This window comes from Salmo salar, chromosome ssa07 (genome assembly GCF_905237065.1).
Source record: "Salmo salar chromosome ssa07, Ssal_v3.1, whole genome shotgun sequence".
NCBI lineage: Eukaryota > Metazoa > Chordata > Actinopteri > Salmoniformes > Salmonidae > Salmo > Salmo salar.
In genome coordinates this window covers 15,299,189-15,319,589 of record NC_059448.1, presented here as the reverse complement: position 1 = coordinate 15,319,589, position 20,401 = coordinate 15,299,189, and the positions used below count along the sequence as shown (strand labels likewise).

General features: G+C 42.6%; 1 protein-coding gene across 2 annotated transcripts; it reads left to right on the top strand.

Moving 5' to 3' along the window:
• Positions 1-618: 618 nt before the first annotated feature.
• LOC106608673 (cellular tumor antigen p53) lies at positions 619-14,180 on the top strand. Of its 2 annotated transcripts, none has more exons than XM_014206769.2 (11): positions 619-778; positions 2,353-2,499; positions 2,700-2,766; positions 2,908-3,114; positions 5,708-5,894; positions 8,270-8,382; positions 8,727-8,836; positions 12,338-12,468; positions 12,540-12,637; positions 12,760-12,863; positions 13,023-14,180. In XM_014206769.2, the coding sequence occupies exons 2-11, from the start codon at positions 2,453-2,455 to the stop codon at positions 13,108-13,110; spliced, it is 1,152 nt and encodes a 383-aa protein (XP_014062244.2). In that variant the 5' UTR covers positions 619-778; positions 2,353-2,452; the 3' UTR covers positions 13,111-14,180. The 2 variants fall into 2 exon arrangements, with proteins under 2 accessions (XP_014062244.2, XP_014062243.2); XM_014206768.2 differs by having other exon boundaries at positions 2,878-3,114.
• The last annotated feature ends 6,221 nt before the right edge of the window (positions 14,181-20,401 follow it).

Here is a 20,401-nt window from a genome sequence, read left to right as displayed (position 1 = left end):
CATGTAGGTTCGTTCAAACATGTCAAACGTTGTATAAAATAAATGTTCAGGGCCACTAACACCAAGAGAGCCAATAAGATTCGAGGGGGATGCATTCATTGCCTTTAAAACCGTTTCCAAAGGTGGGGGCAGACATGGCCGCCGGCGTCATAATGGTGATGGCCCATCCCCTGTGACCAATTTCAAACTCCTGTCATTCACTGAGTTTTGACTCTATAAGGCTCAAACCACTGTGAAAGGACTGGCGACATCTAGTGGAAGCAATAGGAAGTGCCAAAATATTCCTAAACCCCTGTGTTTTTCAATGGGATAGGTTAGAACTCAATACAACACATCAGGTATCCACTTCCTGTCAGAAAATGTCTCAGGGTTTTGCCTGCCAAATGAGTTCTGTTATACTCACAGACACCATTCAAACAGTTTTAGAAACTTTAGAGTGTTTTCTATCCATATATAATAAGTATATGCATGCCCTATCTTCTGAGTTTGATTAGTAGGCCGTTGAAAATGGGAACGATTTTTTTTCAAAATGCGCTGTGGCGCCCCCTATCCTAGGGTATTTCGCGCCATCCCATTTAAAAACATACACCTCGGTGGGCGCGGCCTCTGATTGGTGGCCTGTGAACTCTGCGCAGCCCCTCCCCTTCTCTGGTTATTGGGGAAATCCCCGAAAAGCACGCTTTTCACTGAAACTAAATATTTTGCTTTACGGCTGCTACGGATTGCATTGACAGAGAACCGAGGTGCTGCAAGAAAATATTCATAAACGGGAGGCGAGGTATAAAATCCATGTTTAATTTATTTTAGGCAGCGTAGCAAATTCTTTTGCCTGGAAAAGTTTGTGGTTGTTGTTGATTGGAGATTCTAGTAAAACAGCCAGCCAAGCTTACAGCTCAACTAGCAGATTTTAGTGGAAGATGGTGGGTCCTGTATTTCGTTGTATTAATACAAATTGAACCACTACACATTGTAGTATTATATGACATGGAAGTTGGATGATGATCACGAATCGCATACTGTTTAGGGTGTCTAACCTGCTAGCTAAATAGCTAGGACATGCTAGGCCATAACTGAGGAACGCTCAACCCCTCGCGCGATTTGTCAGAAAAAAGATTGAGCCACCTTCAGTCGATACTTGTAAAAATGTCAATTCTGAAAACGCTTATCTGTACCAATGTGTTTCATGTACAACTGCGGCCTTTTCCGGAGGGTACTGAAATTCATATTTTTAATAATAACTTTTATCGAACACCCCCATGTCCTGCCACCAATTTGCTCGCTTCGCCCTCGTGCGGCAATATTTGGGAACACCGAAAGCGGTACCAGTTAAAGATCATGTTATGAATTATGAAACCGTTTTTATTATTACATAAATTCTAAAGATATCACAAAAAAGGACGTTAGCTGGTTCTCATAGAACAAAAAATATAAGATCTCCTAAGCCTGTGTTTATTTTCGCAGTTTATCCATGCAACTTTACCCTACAACATAGTCCCCCTACTGGATTTGGCCCGCATGTGGTTTTATTTGCCCCCCCCCAAGTTTTCTGAGCAAAAATACATATTTTTTTGAATTTTAATTGTCAGACATGACTGCAAAAACACCAGGAAATCAGCTCCAAGTGATTTACATTTAAAAAAAAAAAAATATGTTCCCAAGTATTCCCACTCATAATGGAAAGATGCATGTTTTCATATACAAATGTAGAAATCTAGTTGATGATCCCTGCCCTACAACAACGACGTTCTTTTTCCTCATAGGCTCTGTCCAACGAACCATGGCATACAAAAAGACGCCTTTATTATTTCTCTCTGCATGGGGTTGGTTGAAAGTTAGTCATAGATTTAGATTAGGTGTTTATTTGGTAAACATAGGTTAGCTAGCTAGGCACTTGAGCAACACCAAGGATTAGCCTAATACCGTGGCACCAGTGCTCACATGGCTCTAGCTAACTACACAACCCAGTCAGTCATTACCCGTCCCCTCTCTGTATTCTAGCTTTTTTATTTAACCTTTATTTAACTAGGCAAGTCATTTAAGAACAATTTCTTATTTACAATGACGGCCTAACCCGGACGACACTGGGCTAATTGTGCGCCACCCTATGGGACTCCCAATCACTGCCGTTTGTGATACAGCCTGGACTCGAACCAGGGTTTGTAGTGACGCCTCTAGCACTGAGATGCACTGCCTTAGACTGCTACACCACTTGGGAGCTGTTGTCCCCCTTTCCCCCACTGGTCCCCCTTTCCCCACTCATCCCATAAATGTATTGTTTCGAAGACACAGGTAGCTGCTAAAACTAGTATAGATTTTTTTCTTAACTAATCACATGGGTGTTCTCTCTCCTAGATCCCATCGCCTTCCTCCCTCCCTCCTTGTGTCCCTGTGTCCAATCCTCTCCTCCTCCCAAACGGTCCTGTGAGCTGTCGAGAAAGTGAACGGATACAGGATGGAAGAGCTCAGCCAATGTTCCTTCCAGCAGCTTTGGGAGAGCAAGTAAGTTTTGAACAACCTTTAGGACCACAGACTTATGTATGTTTAAGACTACCAAGGTAGGTAGCTACTTCTAGACTAGGCCGAGGAGGTTGTGTGTGAGTGGAAGCCCAGAGACATTGTTCAATGTATTACAGCACCTTTTCTGCATAGGTCTTTTCAGGGCCATAATAATGACTGATCCGGTGATTTCTTTTCTATAGTATGACACCTCAGGGGCCTAGTATTCCACTGGGTGCTACTGAAAACTGGCCTGACCTGGATGTCTCGGTACGTTTGATTGTCTACCTCATGACGTGAAGGAAGTATTTTCATGACGCCACACCTTTTTAGAATGGGCTAATGAGCAACTGATAACTTGAATACTTTACTCCTCTGTAGATAAATGGCATCCACTTACCTCCCTCACAGCTCCTTCCCGACGCGACTCTCCACAAGGTCTTTGACGAGGGGCTGTTTGAACTGCTGGAGCCCCCGGTTGTGGAGCCCTCTGTGTCAACCCTGGACAGCGTGCCTCCCACTGCCTCCACCGTCCCCTCCACCAACGACTACCCTGGGAAGCACGGCTTCCAGCTGCGATTCCAGAAGTCCGGTACCGCCAAGTCTGTCACCTCCACTGTGAGTGTCATGCATATGGCTTACTGCACATGCTCATGCCTGAATACATACACACACGTATTGTTAAAGCAATAAGGCCCGAGGAGGTGTGGTGTGTGTGTATATATGGCCAATATACCACAGCTAAGGGCTGTTCTTCTGCCCGAAACAACTCTGAGTGCCTGGACACAGCCCTTAGCCGTGGTATATTGGTCATATACCACAAACCCCAGAGCTGCCTTTTTATAAACTGGTTATTAGTGTAATTAGAACAGTAAAAATATTTTGTCATACCAATGCTCAAACCACCCAGTTTATAATTCATGATAATATGGCCATTTATCACTTAAAATAAATGCTGTGTTTTGTGTGGGCTTACCCTGGCGTGTAGCATGTAAATCTCTCTCAAACAAGGTGACTTTTTTAATCAATATATTCGGCTCTATTTATTCTGTTTCGAAAATGCTAATTAGCATCAAAGTAGACATGATGGAAGACTACAAATCCCTGCAAGCTCCTGCACGTCATCTCTAGCTGACTCCTTTGCTAACAGGTATTGTGTCCATTAAAAAATATATATATTTTTACCTTTATTTAACTAGGCAAGTCAGTTAAGAACAAATTCTTATTTTCAATGACGGCCTAGGAACAGTGGGTTTACTGCCTTGTTCAGGGGCAGAAGGACAGATTTTTACCTTGTCAGCTTGGAGATTCAATCTTGCGACCTTTCAGTTACTAGTCCAACACTCTAACCACTAGGATACCTGCAGCCCCATTTAAAACTTGCACAAGACAGTTCACAGAATTATACATTTTAGACATTTAGCCAATTTAATCATTACAAATTTTAGCTAACATTAGATAATTATTCCAAAGATTCTTACCTTTGCCTCGATTCAGCAGTTTTGTCCAGATCATCATGGCATTTGTAGTTCTTTACGATAGCCACATTAGCAGCTAATTAGCATTTCATTTTTGAGGGGTAAATACAGGCGAATATATTATAAGTCACCTTGTCCTAGAGAGATTTACATGGTTATCAAAACGTCACGCCCGGGTAAGCCTACACAAAACGCAGCCCTTATTTTAAGTGTTTCTAAAATCCCCTATGGCAGGGGTTCCCACCCTTTTTCCCTCAGGGCCCCTAGCATTGGGGAACATTCTGCGCCCCACCTGCGCACGCGCCACGTCCGTTTCTACGGGCACTAACACTGTTCATGACAAACTTTTCACACCCCTCTTGTTGGCGGAGAACATTTAGCGGGTTTAAAGCTGATTTTCTAGCAATTCTATACGTTTTGGCATGTCTAATGGGTATTCATGTGGTATTTGAGTGACACAAATTAAAATATCTATAGGTTACCAAACCTACCTAAAAACACTTTAGCTGACATGGACTAGTTGATCTGGACATTTCTGGCAAGTTATAAATTGTTTTCTAAGGTCTGCAATGACTAACATGACAAGAGGAACTGATGATGCACTGCCAAATATAGAAATTTCACCCTGTGCATTCTACTATTGCAATTTTCAAGAGGAAGTTTAAAGCTGGAATGAGCCCCACAGTTTTGGAACCACTGCCCAGTGGGAAAAATTGATGGTGGACAAATGGTTGGAACCATTTTCTTGTTTGACTGCTAGGTTTTATGGGTATTATGACTCATACTTTGGTACTCTATAGGAATGAAACACAGCCTACCATGAGGGTCCAGCCCCACCCTTTAAGAAGCATTGTCTCACTGTATATTCACATGCTATGTATATCTCTATTGATCTCTTTCTTTCAACTTTGAATGACTGTTCTCTTCTGGGGGAAACATCTATTTTGATTAAGATACTTTTTTGACAATCACAATAAGTAACAGTAAAATGGCTTCAAACCAATTTAATCCATGGTCTCATTTCAATCAATTAATTACAGTAAATTGCAGTTACTTTACCTCAGACAGAGACAAAAGATATTCCACTCATTCTAATTCCCTGTGGTTGCATTCAACTGGAATCCAGTTCATTGTGACGATTTGCTAAAACTCAAGGTTTTGGCGACAAAGTATTTGGATTAAAACAGCCAATAGCAGCAAGGTTTCCACAGTGACTCACATGTCAGCTTACTATGATAGACCTATCAGGCTTGAGTTAGGTTGTGCTGCCCTCAAACTAACGCCCCCTGCAACTCATTCATTGGAACTGAGGAGTTGCATGCTGGTAGGTTGCAGTAATGCATGGGTCTGACATGACAGGGCATGTTCTACACAAGGGCTCCATTATGGAAAGGGTTAAAATGCAGCCCTTTTGGTGAAAATGTATAGTTATAAACATGGTATTTACGATTTCTTCAGAATATTAATATAATTGTTCATGTGTATTATGATCTTATACCTGTAGGTGTTAAGCCCACATGTTGCTAGTGTTTTGTATTTTATGTAAACTTTATAAACAGATAATACTCTTATTTCTTTTTATCGCCAAAGTGAAATGCTGTCTGTGGGAAATAACTTCACCAAAGTGCTTATTTTTTCACTTTTTATCAATTCAATTCACAACATTGTTTCACAAAATAAAATTCCTATAGACACATCCAACTGGTCGCTCATTGTTTTCTCTCCCCTCCCAGTATTCTGTGCAGCTGAACAAGCTGTACTGCCAGCTGGCTAAGACGTGCCCTGTGGAGGTGTTGATGGCCATGGATCCCCCGCCAGGAGCCATCCTCAGGGCCACCGCTATCTACAAGAAGTCTGAGCATGTCTCTGAGGTGGTCCGGCGCTGTCCCCACCACCAGAGCGCCTCAGATAACAATGAAGGTGGGTGTGTTTTTAGTCTAAGGTAAACATTCAAATCTGATGTAGATACCGTAATTTCCGGACTATTAAGCGCACCTGAATATAAGCCACACCCACTGAATTTAAAAAATAATTATATTTTGAACATAAATAAGCTGCACATGTCTATAAGCCGCAGGTGCCTACCGGTACATTGAAACAAATGAACTTTACACAGGCTTTAACGAAACACGGCTTGTAACAAAAATAAATAGGCTTTAACGAAACACGGCTTGTAACAAAAAATAAAACATTTGCAGTAAGCTTTAGTTGTCTTTTTTGCACTGAGTCAATTCCTCACGCTGCTGTTTCCAACGTCTTATCATCGACTCATTAAGACCAAGCTCCCATGCAGCAGCTCTATTTCCTTTTCCAACAGCCAGATCAATCGCCTTCAACTTGAAAGCTGCATCATATGCATTTCTCCGTGTCTTTGCCATGGTGAGGGTGACAAAATGACTACTGTAATCAGAATGATGGGAAGTTTGAGAGCGCTCGATTTACTCTAAACAGTAAACAAAAAAGTTGTTTGACCTTAACCCGTTCGGCAATTTCGTTGGTCTAATGAAAGCTTCATGCCGCCAAAAAACTGAGCACGTCACAGAATGTGTTTTTTTGGAGAGAAAAAAAATTGAAAGAGGGAAAAATCCATATATTAGCCGCGTCATTGTTTAAGCCGCGAGGTTCAAAGCCTGGGAAAAAAGTTGCGGCTTATAGTCCGGAATTTACGGTAATAAGTATTTTGCCCTTAAAACTTCTTATGGCTTGAATCCTGTTAGCGGGATCGATATGACGACAGCCAGTGAAAGTGCAGGGCGGCAAATTCAAAACAACAAAAATCTCATAATTAAAATTCCTCAAACATACAAGTATTATACACCATTTTAAAGCTTTACTTCTTGTTAATCCTGCCACAGTGTCTGATTTCAAAAAGGCTCTACGGCGAAAGCAAACCATATGATTATGTTAGGTCAGCGCCTACACACAAAAAAACACAGCCATTTTCCAGCCAAAGAGAGGAGTCACAAAAAGCAGAAATAGAGAGAAAATTAATCACTTACCTTTGATTTTCATCAGATGACACTCATATGACTTCTTGTTACACAATACATGTATGTTTTGTTAGATAAAGTTCATATTTATATCCAAAATCTCAGTTTACATTGGCGCGTTATGTTCAGTAATGTTTGCCTCAAAACATCCAGTGATTTTGCAGAGAGCCACATCAATTTACAGAAATACTCATCATAAATGTTCATGAAAATACAAGTGTTATACATGGAACTTTAGATAAACTTCTCCTTAATGCAACCACTGTGTCAGATTTCAAAAAAGCTTTACTGAAAAAGCAATAATCTGAGTACGGCGCTCAGACACAAAAACATGCCATACAATATATCCGCCATGATGGAGTCAACAATAGTCAGAAATAGCATTATAAATATTCACTTACCTTTGATCTTCATCAGAATCAGATTGCACTCCCAGGAATCCCAGTTCAACAATAAATGTTTGTTTTGTTCGATAAAGTCCATCCTTTATGTCCAAATACCTCCTTTTTGTTCGCGCCTTCAGTTCACAAATCCAAATTCACGACGCGCAGGTCAGACAAAAACTAAAAAAATCCCATTACAGTTCGTAGAAACATGTCAAACGATGTATAGAATCAGTCTTTAGGATGTTTTTATCGTAAATCTGCAATAAAGTTTCAACCGGAGAAATCCTTTGTCTTCAGAAATGCAATGGAACTGAGGTACCCTCATGTGAGCGCGCATGGCTGAGCCTCATGCCCTGCTGGCAGTGTTCTGACTCCAGGAGCTCTTATTCATCCTCACTTCACAGTAGAAGCCTCAAACAAGGTTCTAAAGACTGTTGACATCTAGTGGAAGCCGTAGGAAGTGCAAAATTACCCCACAGACACTGTAGTTTGGATAGGCAATCACTTGAAAAACTACAAACCACTTCCTGTTTGGATTTTTTCTCAGGTTTTTGCCTGCCATATGAGTTCTGTTATACTCAGACATCATTCAAACAGTTTTAGAAACTTCAGAGTGTTTTTTAATATGCATATCTTAGTTTCTGGGAGTGAGTAGCAGGCAGTTTACTGCCACCATCCATAAGAAGTTTTAAGAGTAAAAAAAAAATAGACTGATATGCATGATTTTATTTTGGCTCAGTTTTTGTATTTAGCTATGTAAACGAATAAAGAGGAAATGAAAGCCATGCAAATCTGATCATAATATTCATCATGGTCTCAGAGAGATGAGGTATACCTTTACTCCCCATGTAGAAGATTGTCCCAGGAATAGAGGAGACTCCCCCTCACTACTTGTCTACTTCCTGTTTTTTTTGTCTAGGTGTAGTCCACCGCAGTCACCTGATTAGAGTGGAGGGGAGCCAGTGGGCTCAATACCTGGAGGATGGAAACACCAAGCGTCAAAGTGTGCTGCTGCCGTATGAGCCGCCTCAGGTATACCCCATAGAAAGATAATTAATAGAACGGTCGTCCCCATTCAAGTAAATGATGGCATAATGGGTGGACTGGCGGCCATTGCGAGTGTACCCAGATGAGCAAGGCAGGAAGTGTACCCCATCAATCTGTTCTGCGATTTGTTGAATCAACTCAAATGAAATTATAAAAAAAATAGCCACATCAGTTTGTATCATTTGAATGAACATTCTACATTACCATGGAAATGATTACATCACCATACCAGGAAGCCATTATGAGACATCTGTCTATAATGCATTGGAGAGTTGCATTTGTCAATGTGCGTTCAAGTGAAGCTTAACGTTGTGTATGTGTTTGTATAGCTGGGCTCTGAAACGACTACTGTTCTCCTGAACTTCATGTGCAACTCCAGTTGCATGGGTGGTATGAACAGGCGTCCCATCCTCACCATCCTGACCCTGGAGACCCAGGAGTAAGTGTCTCTCCTTATCCCTTCTCAATAAGTTTGTTTTGTAAAATCCGCATCAGGGTCTGAGTTTGCGTTATATTTGCCGTAATGTGTGTTTTGTTTTTTTAGGGATGTAACGATTCACTGATATGAATCGGTCCCCGGTTGAAATATTTAAGATATGAGTGCGTCTGTCAGAATGTAGCATGCATCTGTCTCAAATTTGGTTCAAACGTTACGAATCACCTGTTTAAAATAAAAATAAAAAAAACATGGTGCTAAATTACTTTCTACCTTCCCGAAAATACCTCCATATTTTGTGACAACTGCTTCCACGCCTTCAGCATGTCATTGTTTTGACAGTCATTGATCTACAAGACATTTTGCATGCCGAACAACCCCAGGAAGTATCAGTAGCCTAGTTAAACTGCATACTGTGCTCGGCTACAAGCACTGAGCAATGAAAAGTAGGCCTATTCCTGACCTGCCATATTTGCATGTCACTGTCAGCATGCAAATATTAGTAAAACAGCATGTGCAATATTAGGTATTTTTTTCTGTTGTGACAGTCAATGAATTTGCTCGGTTATGTTTGTATGAAATGTAGTGTTGAAAATTATTATACCGGAATAAAAGTAGCCTAAGCTACCCACACTGCATGGTTGACACAGGAGAAGAAGTAAAACTGTCAACTTCCAAACAGTCTGGTGGGAGGGGGAGTACCGACCACGGACCGCCGGGCACTTCAAACCGGCCCGCGAGACATTTCGTGGTATCCGACTGGTAGTTACTGTCTTGTCTCATCGCTGCAACTCCCGTACGGACTCGGGAGAGGCGAAGGTCGAGAGCCGTGCGTCCTCTGAAACACGACCCAGCCAAACCACACTGCTTCTTGACACAATGCTTGCTTAACCTGAAAGCCAGCCGCACCAATGTATCGGCGGAAACACCATACACCTACTGACCGTGTCAGCGTGCATGCGCCCAGTACGCCACGAGTCGCTAGAGCGTGATGGGAAAACGAAATTTCAGCCTGCCAAACCCTCTCCTAACCCGGACGACGCTGGCCCAATGGGTCTCCCAGTCACGGCCAGCTGTGTGACAGCCTGGGATCGAACCCGGGTCTGTAGTGACGACCGCTGCGATGCAGTGCCTTAAACCCCTGTGCCACTCGGGAGGCCCCCGCAAATTGATTTTAACAAACAATTGGTCCCCCAAAAAATGTGACCCTCCGTTGAATTTCAAAATCCCGATGTGGCCCTCGAGCCAAAAAGTTTGCCCACCACTGGTCTAAACCATTAAATTATGAGACAGTGGTGAAATCTTATTACACGACCACAATACCTTTTTTGTTTAGAAGGTGTTCAGAACAATCTTAAGGGCAAAGAAGGCTGTCTGAACACTGAAAGCTTTGTTGAACTCTCTACAACACAAAATCGCAACACAAGTTAATTAGCCTACATAAAAATTCCGATCAGTCCAAAGTCTACGGTGTGCGTGTGTGCTGGAGCCAAGCGAAATCTCGGGGGAGTGTGGCGGGGGGGTACCTGTACCAGACTGGGAGACAGGGCAGGGCAGACGGGGAGTAGATCGCCGGGTGGGATCCAAGCAGCAGGTAACGGGAGCAGATGTCACACCCGCTTGGGAGAAGCTTTGGTCGGGAGGCTGAGTAGGAGAGGAGGCGTTCAACCTCACCAGACAGGTGCATGGTTGAGCAGATAAAGCGTCCAGAGCGAAAAAGCTGAACGCCGAACTTGAGACACAACCACACACATAATTTACGCACGTACGCGCACATGACCGACAGATCAAACTGAGAGGCCCAGCTCATGAGCTCCATCAGCAGCAGATTTTAATTTAGAATGAAAAATGAATGTTTATGCAACAAAAGTTAGTGCATCACATCGATTCCTTCCTCTAATCGCACTGAATCGTTTCAAACTAAAAATGTATTGTAGCCCGTATACAGTGCATTGGGAAAGTATTCGGACCCCTTCTTTTTCCAAATTGTTACATTATACCCTTATTCAAAAATGTATTAAATAAAATAAATTCCTCATTAATCTACACACAATACCCCACAATGACAAAGCGAAAACAGGTTTTTGCTAATTTATGTGAATACATTTTTTTTTTTTTTTAAGTATTCAGAACTTTTGCTATGATACTTGAAATTGAGCTCGGGTGCATCCTGTTTCCATTGACCATCCTTGATGTTTCTACAACTCATTGGAGTCCACCTGTGTTAATTCAATTGATTGGGCATGATTTAGAAAGGCACACACCTGTCTATATAAGGTCCCACAATTGACAGTGCATGTCGGAGCAAAAACCAAGCCATGAGGTTGACGGAATTGTCCATAGAGCTCCGAGACAGGTTGTGTCAAGGCACAGATCTGGCGACGGGTACCAAAAAATGTCTGCAGCATTGATGGTCCCCAAGAACACAGTGGCCTCTATTCTTAAATGGAAGAATTTTGGAACCACCAAGACTCTTCCTAGAGCTGGCCGCCCGGCCAAACTGAGCAATCGGGGGAGAAGGGCCTTGGCCAAAGAGGTGACCAAGAACCCGAGATCCTCTGTGGAGATGGGAGAACCTTCCAGAAAGACAACCATCTCTGCAGCACTCCACCAATCAGGCCTTTTTATAGTAGTGGCCAGATGGAAGCCACTCAGTAAAAGGCACATGACAGCCCCCTTGGCATTTGCCAAAAGGCACCTAAAGGAGTCTTTGGCTTGAATGCCAAGTGCCATGTCTGGAGAAGCATGGTGGTGGCAGCATCATGCTGTGGGGATGTTTTTCAGGGACTGGGGTAGTCAGGATTGAGGGGAAAGCTGAATGGACCAAAGTACAGAGAGATCCTTGATGAAAACCTGCTTCAGAGCGCTCAGACTGGGGCAAAGGCTCACCTCCCAACAGGACAATGACCCTAAGCACACTGCCAAGACAACGCAGGAGTGGCTTCGGGACAAGTCTCTGAATGTCCTTGAGTGGCCCAGCGAGAGCCCGGACTTGAACCCAATCGAGCATCTCTGGAGAGACCTGAAAATAGCTGTGCAGCGACGCTCCCCATCCAACCTGACAGAGCTTGAGTGGATCTGCAGGGAATGAGAGAAACTCCCCAAATATAGGTGTGCCAAGCTTGTAGCGTCATACCCAAGAAGAGTCTAGGGCTAGGCTGCAATCGCTGAAAAGTACTGAGTAAAGGGTCTGAATACTTATGTAAATGTAATATTTCCGTTTTTATTTTTTAGCAAAAAATGATAACATATTTTTGTTTTGTCATTATGTGGTATTGTGTGTAGATTGATGGGGGGGGGGAACAATTGAATCAATTTTAGAATAAGGCTGTAACGTAACGATGTCAAAAGTCAAGGGGTCTTAATACTTTCCGAATGCACTGTATCTAGATGCATATCGAATCATCTTGGAAGTGAAAGACGCACATCCCTAGTGTGCTTGGCTCCCCGTGAGTTTATTGCCTCTAACTTTCACTATTCTTCACCCCTTTGCTTCCTTTCTAGGGGTCAGGTTTTGGGTCGCCGTTGTTTCGAGGTCCGTGTGTGTGCCTGTCCCGGCCGGGACCGCAAGACCGAAGAAGAGAACACAAACAAAGTTCTGAACGGGACCAAGACCACCAACGGTGCCAAGAGAAGTAAGACTCGGGCCACGTCTCAACCCTCGTCTCTCCTATGTCATTGTTGACCTTGTCTCCTCTCCCCTCAGAGTCCCAACAGACCCTGCCCCCTCCAGGGACCAGCAAGAAGATCAAGAACGGCTCCAGCACTGAGGATGAAGACAAGGACAATGTATTTTTGTTGCAGGTGAGGGAATGACACACAAGCTGACAGACAGAGGCACTTTTGTGATGGAGAATTGGTGTATCTCCACTTCATGGTTTTGCCCAAGGAAAATCCCCTCTCACTTCCTCCCTCTCTCCTCTCAGGTCCGTGGCCGAGAGCACTATGAGTGGCTCAAGAAGATCAACGACAGTCTGGAGCTGATGGACCACATTCCTCCCGCTGAGCAGGAGAAATACAAGAAGAAAGGGTAAGTTACCAGCGGCAGTCATTCTGACGACGGGAACTTCTCCCTAAAATCCCCATCCCTAAACCCCCCCCACACACACACATCTATTACCTGTAACATACATGTTCTCCTCTCAATGGTAAACAGTCTCACCCTCTGTCCTGTATTTGTCTTTCTTAGTTCCGCAAAGATCTTCAAGCAAGAAGCAATGGCCCCGAAGAGCGGAAAGCGGCTGCTTACAAAGGAAGACAGGAGCGACTCGGACTAAGGCCAGGACACGTCGGTCCTTATTCTCCTGTCTATTCCAGACCAACATTAAGTTGTGACTCCCAAGTTAAATGCCCAATACCAAACCCTAGTCCCTACATGTAGGCACTTCTGAAAGGATAGATATTAGCAAGATGGTAATAGCTCCACCTAGATAGCCATACTCTGGCGCTGGACCCAGAATGGAGTCAATAGGGACGGACCAACAGTTTAATAAATGTTATCATATGAACACGCAAGACATGGCGAAACGTGTGGAATTGCAGATCATTGTCTTCAAAACTGCAACATTTTCTCTCTGCCCCATGGCAAAATGTGTAGAATTGTAGGAAATTAGCTTCAAAACAGTTCAAACTGTGTAATATTTTTTTAATATACCTGTAAATGACTGTCCATCCGGAACTTTGACAGCTGGGAAATTTTGTGACTGGACCTTCTGAAATAGTACTCAAGTACCATGTTGGGATTTTCACCATATTTCTGATACCAGTCCAACATTTTCAGTACAACACAAACTGCGTAAGTTTAGGGCCTAGGGTTTGGTTTAGAATTAGGTAAGTAAGCTAAGACCCCTCCTCCCACTGTCTTAACCACCTGGTGGGACTTCGTCCTCCTCCTCACCTGCCCCCACAAACAGCACTTTAGCTTGTGCTTTTATGATTTGGACCAATTAAATCTAGTATTCGTATCTTGACCTGCCTAGCCACGATGCTTTGTTACCAGTTAATTGGCCAGTTGCCTGTTAGTATTTTTATACCTGTTGAACATAACTGCTGTTATCCCTCTCCCTGAAACCTTGACTTTCTTTTCCTCCTTTTTTTACTTGTAGCTCGTTATCAGAATGTTTTTTCATTGTTAAAAAAAAACATTTTAGTTGTCTCTTGTAAAGAGTTCTGATACTATGATTATGATACACTTAGCACATGTATATTTGTTTAATTTATCGTTCTCTGATGGAAACTATTTTTGATGTAATTCGGTGCTGAGACATGAGGCTCTATTTTGTTTAGGGGAAAAGGAAACATTTCAGGGAACTTTTAAAATCAAATTAAAGCAATTTCTTAAGTAATACTTAAATCCTCAGTCTTTTCTCAATACCTGCAGTCTTTTGAGTTTTTTTAATATACAAAGTTTCTGTGGCTGAACAAGGTGACATGGGTGCATGACAAGGTTGACTAGAGATTACCCATAATCTCAGAACCCAGAACCAAATGTTGCGTGCCAGGGCCATCTACTCTATTATTTCAGCTGACCGACAGTGAGGGGAAAAAGGTATTTGATCCCCTGCTGATTTTTGTACGTTTGCCCACTGACAAAGAAATTATCAGTCTATAATTTTAATGCTAGGTTTATTTGAACAGTGAGAGACAAAAAAAATCCAGAAAAACGCATGTCAAATGTTATAAATTGATTTGCATTTTAATGAGGGAAGTAAGTATTTGACCCCTCTGCAAAACATGACTTAGTACTTGGTGGCAAAACCCTTGTTGGCAATCAGAGGTCAGACATTTCTTGTAGTTGGCCACCAGGTTTGCACACATCTCAGGAGGGATTTTGTCCCACTCCTCTTTGCAGATCTTCTCCAAGTCATTAAGGTTTCGAGGCTGACGTTTGGCAACTCGAACCTTCAGCTCCCTCCACAGATTTTCTATGGGATTAAGGTCTGGAGACTGGCTAGGCCACTCCAGGACCTTAATGTGCTTCTTCTTGAGCCACTCCTTTGTTCCCTTGGCTGTGTGTTTTGGGTCATTGTCATGCTGGAATACCCATCCACGACCCATTTTCAATGCCCTGGCTGAGGGAAGGAGGTTCTCACCCAAGATTTGACGGTACATGGCCCCGTCCATCGTCCCTTTGATGCGGTGAAGTTGTCCTGTCCCCTTAGCAGAAAAACACCCCCAAAGCCTAATGTTTCCACCTCCATGTTTGACGGTGGGGATGATGTTCTTGGGGTCATAGGCAGCATTCCTCCTCCTCCAAACATGGCGAGTTGAGTTGATGCCAAAGAGCTCCATTTTGGTCCCATCTGACCACAACACTTTCACCAGTTGTCCTCTGAATCATTCAGATGTTCATTGGCAGACTTCAGACGGGCATGTATATGTATTCTTGAGCAGGGGGACCTTGCAGGATTTCAGTTCTTGACAGCGTAGTGGGTTACCAATTGTTTTCTTGGTGACTACGGTCCCAGCTGCCTTGATCATTGACAAGATCCTCCCGTGTAGTTCAGGGCTGATTCCTCACCGTTCTCATGCTCATTGCAACTCCACGAGGTGAGATCTTGCATGGAGCCCCAGGCTGAGGAGATTGACAGTTATTTTGTGTTTCTTCCATTTGCGAATAATCGCACCAACTGTTGTCACCTTCTCACCAAGCTGCTTGGCGATGGTCTTGTAGCCCATTCCAGCCTTGTGTAGGTCTACAATCTTGTCCCTGACATCCTTGGAGAGCTCTTTGGTCTTTGCCATGGTGGAGAGCTTGGAATCTGATTGATTGCTTCTGTGGACAGGTGTCTTTTATACAGGTAACAGACTGAGATTAGGGACACTCCCTTTAAGAGTGTGCTCCTAATCTCGGCTCGTTACCTGTATAAAAGACACCTGGGAGCCAGAAATCTTTCTGATTTGAGAGGGGGTCAAATACTTATTTCCCTCATTAAAATGCAAATCAATTTATAACATTTTGTGTTTTTCTGGATTTTTGTGGTTGTTATTCTGTCTCTCACTGTTCAAATAAACCTACCATTAAAATTATAGACTGATCATTTCTTTGTCAGTGGGCAAACATACAAAATCAGCAGGGGATCAAATACTTTTTCCCTCACTGTACTTCACTGTCCCAGACCCTTCTCTTAGTATCTTTTATTTATTTAACCTTTATCTAACTAGGCAAGTCAGTTTAGAACAAATTCTTCTTTACAATGACGGCCTACCCTGGCCAAACTCTGACTACGCTGGGCCAATTGTGCGCTGCCCTATGGGACTCCCAATCACGGACGAATGTGATACAGTCTGGATTCGAACCAGGAACTGTAGTGAACTGAAGCCTCTTGCACTGAGATGCAGTGCCTTAGACCACTGCGACACTCGGGAGCCCTACTGCTATGTTTGCACATTGACCCAGCATGCTTTGCATGTGTGGAGGAGTAATGCAAAACCAAGTATCTCTCTTGCACCATTAAACCAATTCTTCTTTGTAGTTCCATTTTGTTTGCATGTGGGAGCCATGTTCATCCAGTAGATAAGTTCCTAAATGGGAGGGAAATAGTTTCTGGTATTTGATAGATGACTACCATCTGTATTCGAGTGGTTGTTGATTTCAAGAGAACCTTTGTGGTACACCTGTGGGTTATGCAAGAACCACAGGCGGCCGTGGCACCTTTGAGGAGGACGGTCTCATAGTAATGGCTGGAACGGGATATATGGAATAGTATCAAACAGCAAACATATGGTTTCTATGTGTTTGATACCATTCACTCTATTCCAGCCATTATGAGCCATCCTAACCCTCAGCAGCCTCCCGTGGCAAGAACTCTATTAGTGGTTTTGGCTCCAAATCACATTTTATACGTCACATACAGATTACTGCAGGTATAAAAGGTGCTGTGAAATGTTTGTGGGAGCTCCCTCAGCAGTTCAGTACATCATCAGTTAATGACGACAAAAACAGTCAAGTTAGAAATAACAAGTCATAGGAGTAATAAGAGGTAGTATGCATGGTAATAATGGACTATTGTATGCTGTTGAACTTCTTGAGAACCCGAGAGCCCATGCTTAATTTCTTCAGTCGCCTGAGGTTTTAGGGGCGCTGTTTGCCTTCAACACCACAGTGGTGGTGTGACTGGACCATACTCGGTCGTCTGTGACGTGCACACCAAGGAACTTGAAGCTTTTGAACCTCGCCACTGCAGTCCGTCGCTGAATATAGAGGCGCGCTTCACCCCGTTTCCCCTAGTCCACCATCAGCTCCCTGGTTTTACTGTCAGTGAGGCCGAGGCTGTTTTCTTTGCACCTCTCAGCCAGGACTCTAACCACCTCCCTGTAGGCTGTTGCGTCTGCGATAAGGCCCACCACCATCGTGTCGTCAGCGAACTTAAATGGTGTTGGAGTCATGGGTGTACAAGGAGTACAGAAAGGGGCTGAGCACTAGTAATTTGCGGGTGAGCTGTTTGTTCACCCGCACCCACCTGCAGTTGCTAAAAATTCATCCGCCACCCGACTGACTGATAAAGTGAAAATCTGAGCCCCGCACTGGACCAAAACCCGCAAATATGGAAAATGCGCTTTAGCCTACAGACTGCATAACCAATTTTTTTTTTGGACAGGATTTTTAAAATAGGCCTATGTTTCTGTTTTAAATGTTCAACATTTTGCCAACTCTCAGGCCGTGAAACACACGGACCCTCTTCTCACGCTCCCACAACACACCTCTCATAGCTCACAAATTGAAAAGTACTGCTTTTATTGCTCTAATTAGTCCATTATAGTCAGCGCATTAACTTTTGAACTGTGCTCCAAATCGTTTTGAAATCGGAGCATCTGCGACTGCAATTGAACATCACGAGCCAACCTCTATCCTGTGTTGCGACAACGCTGATCTGCGGAACATTGAAGCATATTATTGGTGAAGTTATGTTAAGGATCAAGGGAATTGGATGCATGTTTTAAGGAAACGCCCCTCAAGATTAGAGTGTAAATGAATGGCGAGAGAACCTTTATCGCTGAGTTTAAAACTAAAAAAAAACTTTATGTACAATGTTGTCAACAAAATTAGGTTGCTGTTACTCCCGCCCCTATTGCAGAATGCAGCCTTTTGACGGCATATTTAATCCACACTTGCAAAAGTCCCTTCATTTGGTGATTGGCATTTAGGCTGTGACAGACCCAGAATGTTTTAGCAGGGACGTTTCGTACGGTGACCTGATTTGGAACGATGGTGTACATTTTATTCTAGAGGGTGGACAATAAATAGAAACATAATTTAGTTTAGGGTGTTCGGGCAGATTTGTCATTTTGTCTTCAGGATATTTGATCTATTTGTTATATTTAGTCTGATCAGTGGAACAATTCTCATTCTTAACAATGAGCAACAATATAGGGTAATTCCTGTGCTTGTCAGCAAGAACACTACTGTATTTCCCACACTTATTTTATAGTTCCACTTCCCAATTTTGCCAGTGTTATCACATATTTGAAATCTGATATGACTACTTGTGTCTTTGAAAATGAATTATATGAAGCTATGTATTTTTTCAGCCATTCATGGACAGTTTTGAATAAGTCATACAAATAAGCATGCGATATTAAATGCTCTAGGAATCAAATATAATTTAACATTTTAGGGGGAATCAACGCATCCTATTTTGTTTATGTAGAGTAAGATGATGGCAAGAATCTTCAACTAGTAGACATAAACCACCTGAATATTGATCTTCATTAGACTGTTCTTGAAGGTTGGGTGATTCTGAGAAATTAATTGTTATAACAATAACTTTTTTAAACAACTAGCACCTGGAGAGCAAGCAGGATTTTCTTTCAGCCCTATTTTAAAGAGCGAGTTTACCCAAATGACAAAATGTTAGTGTCCTTACCTTGACAGCAGTCTATGGACAAGGAGAATACAGTCTCTGGTTTGGCTACCCACTGCCATCAACAATTAATATGAGTATTTACTGTGCACAGCCTTGCTATATTGGTAACGCTCCCTGGGACATATACAGCTTTCCAAATGAGAACAGGGAACAATCCCTGCTTCCATCCTTCCCACTGTTTCTCCCATCGCATTTAATTACTGTCTGAATAAAGTGTCAAACCACCTAAAAAAGATTAGAATACTCAAAGTAAGTCGTCATTAAAATACACCTGACCTGTGGTTTTTTTATTTTTTATTTTCCACCCTCGTCATAGGCCTAAACCATGTCAGAATATGTAGAATTAGATTTAAAACGGTACATTCTTCCTTGCAATGATATTCACATAGCAAATCTCACTCCAAGCTTTCTTCTGAAGTTGCAGCCCTGTATTTATTAGTCAGCTTGTCTATAGTTAGATACATGCAGCTTCTCTTCTGTCATTAGAAGACAAAACAAACCCTTGCTCACCAGAATGTCAGAAATCAACAGAATGAACGCTTAAATCTAGTTGACATCGGTACAGTTTTCTCTTTCCTTATTCATCTCGGCTTCTCTCAAGCAGCAAAGACTTTTAAGGAATGGAGAGAAAACGCAATACATTTTTTGACATTTTGCAAGGAAATCATTCAAATGATATCGGTTGGACCGGTTTAAAGGAAAATAAAAGCTGTTAAAACCAATGTGTTTTTATAAGATTTCAGTTCGGCTTGGATGCATATTTTATGTGGTTATAATACTATCAGCTTTTATGATGTTGATAAAGATAGACCCGCCACCTTTACAGACGGTCCCTAACCGGGAATTCATTCTCTCAAGATGCTGAAAGAAAGAAATTATATTTCTCCACTGCTGTTCCCGAATCAAAATGTACATTTGGTGTATAATTTTACTGCAAGCAATGCTTAATTCTGCAGGGGTTAACACTATATTAAGCTATGTAAGAGGTTATGGACCTACAGTCAGTGTCCAGATATCAGATAGGCTAGTATTTCATTTAACCCGTCTGAACAGTACAGTTCCCTTGACGTGCCATTTTGAAGTCCCTGTGTTGTTCATTTCGAAATTGTATAGCGCCTCACAAAATTATCACACAACATACCCGGCACTGCTATCATCCGCTTTTACCTCTTCACCAAATCTTTTCTCTTATTGAATTAAACACCAACATGATCCTTTTTGTCTCAGTGGATCAACATTAACTCAACAAGTTCCTAAAATCATTTGACAAATGGCATGTATTTGGCACACTACAGTCAGGCCCTAAAGCTTAGGCTACACACTAACGTCAGATAAAAAGAACGAAAGGAAAAACCTCAATGTAGCCTATAGATATGAATTGCACAATTACACATTTATGGATTTAAAAAAATGTTTTTTTCTCCTTATTCAACCCCCGCCCCCCCATCCACACTATTTTATGACCCTAAACCCGCCCACCCCATTTATGAGTTAATCAGCACATCACTACTAAGCACGCAACCCTGGGAGGCCACTGTGTTGAGGGTCAGCGTGGCGGACATGTTCTTGCCTACCCTCACCACCTGGTGTCTGCCTGTCAGGAAGTCCAGGATCCAGTTGCAGAGGGAGGTGTTTATACCCAGGGCCCTGAGCTTAGTGTCGTGCTTGGAGGGTATGATGTTGAACGCTGAGCTGTAGTCGA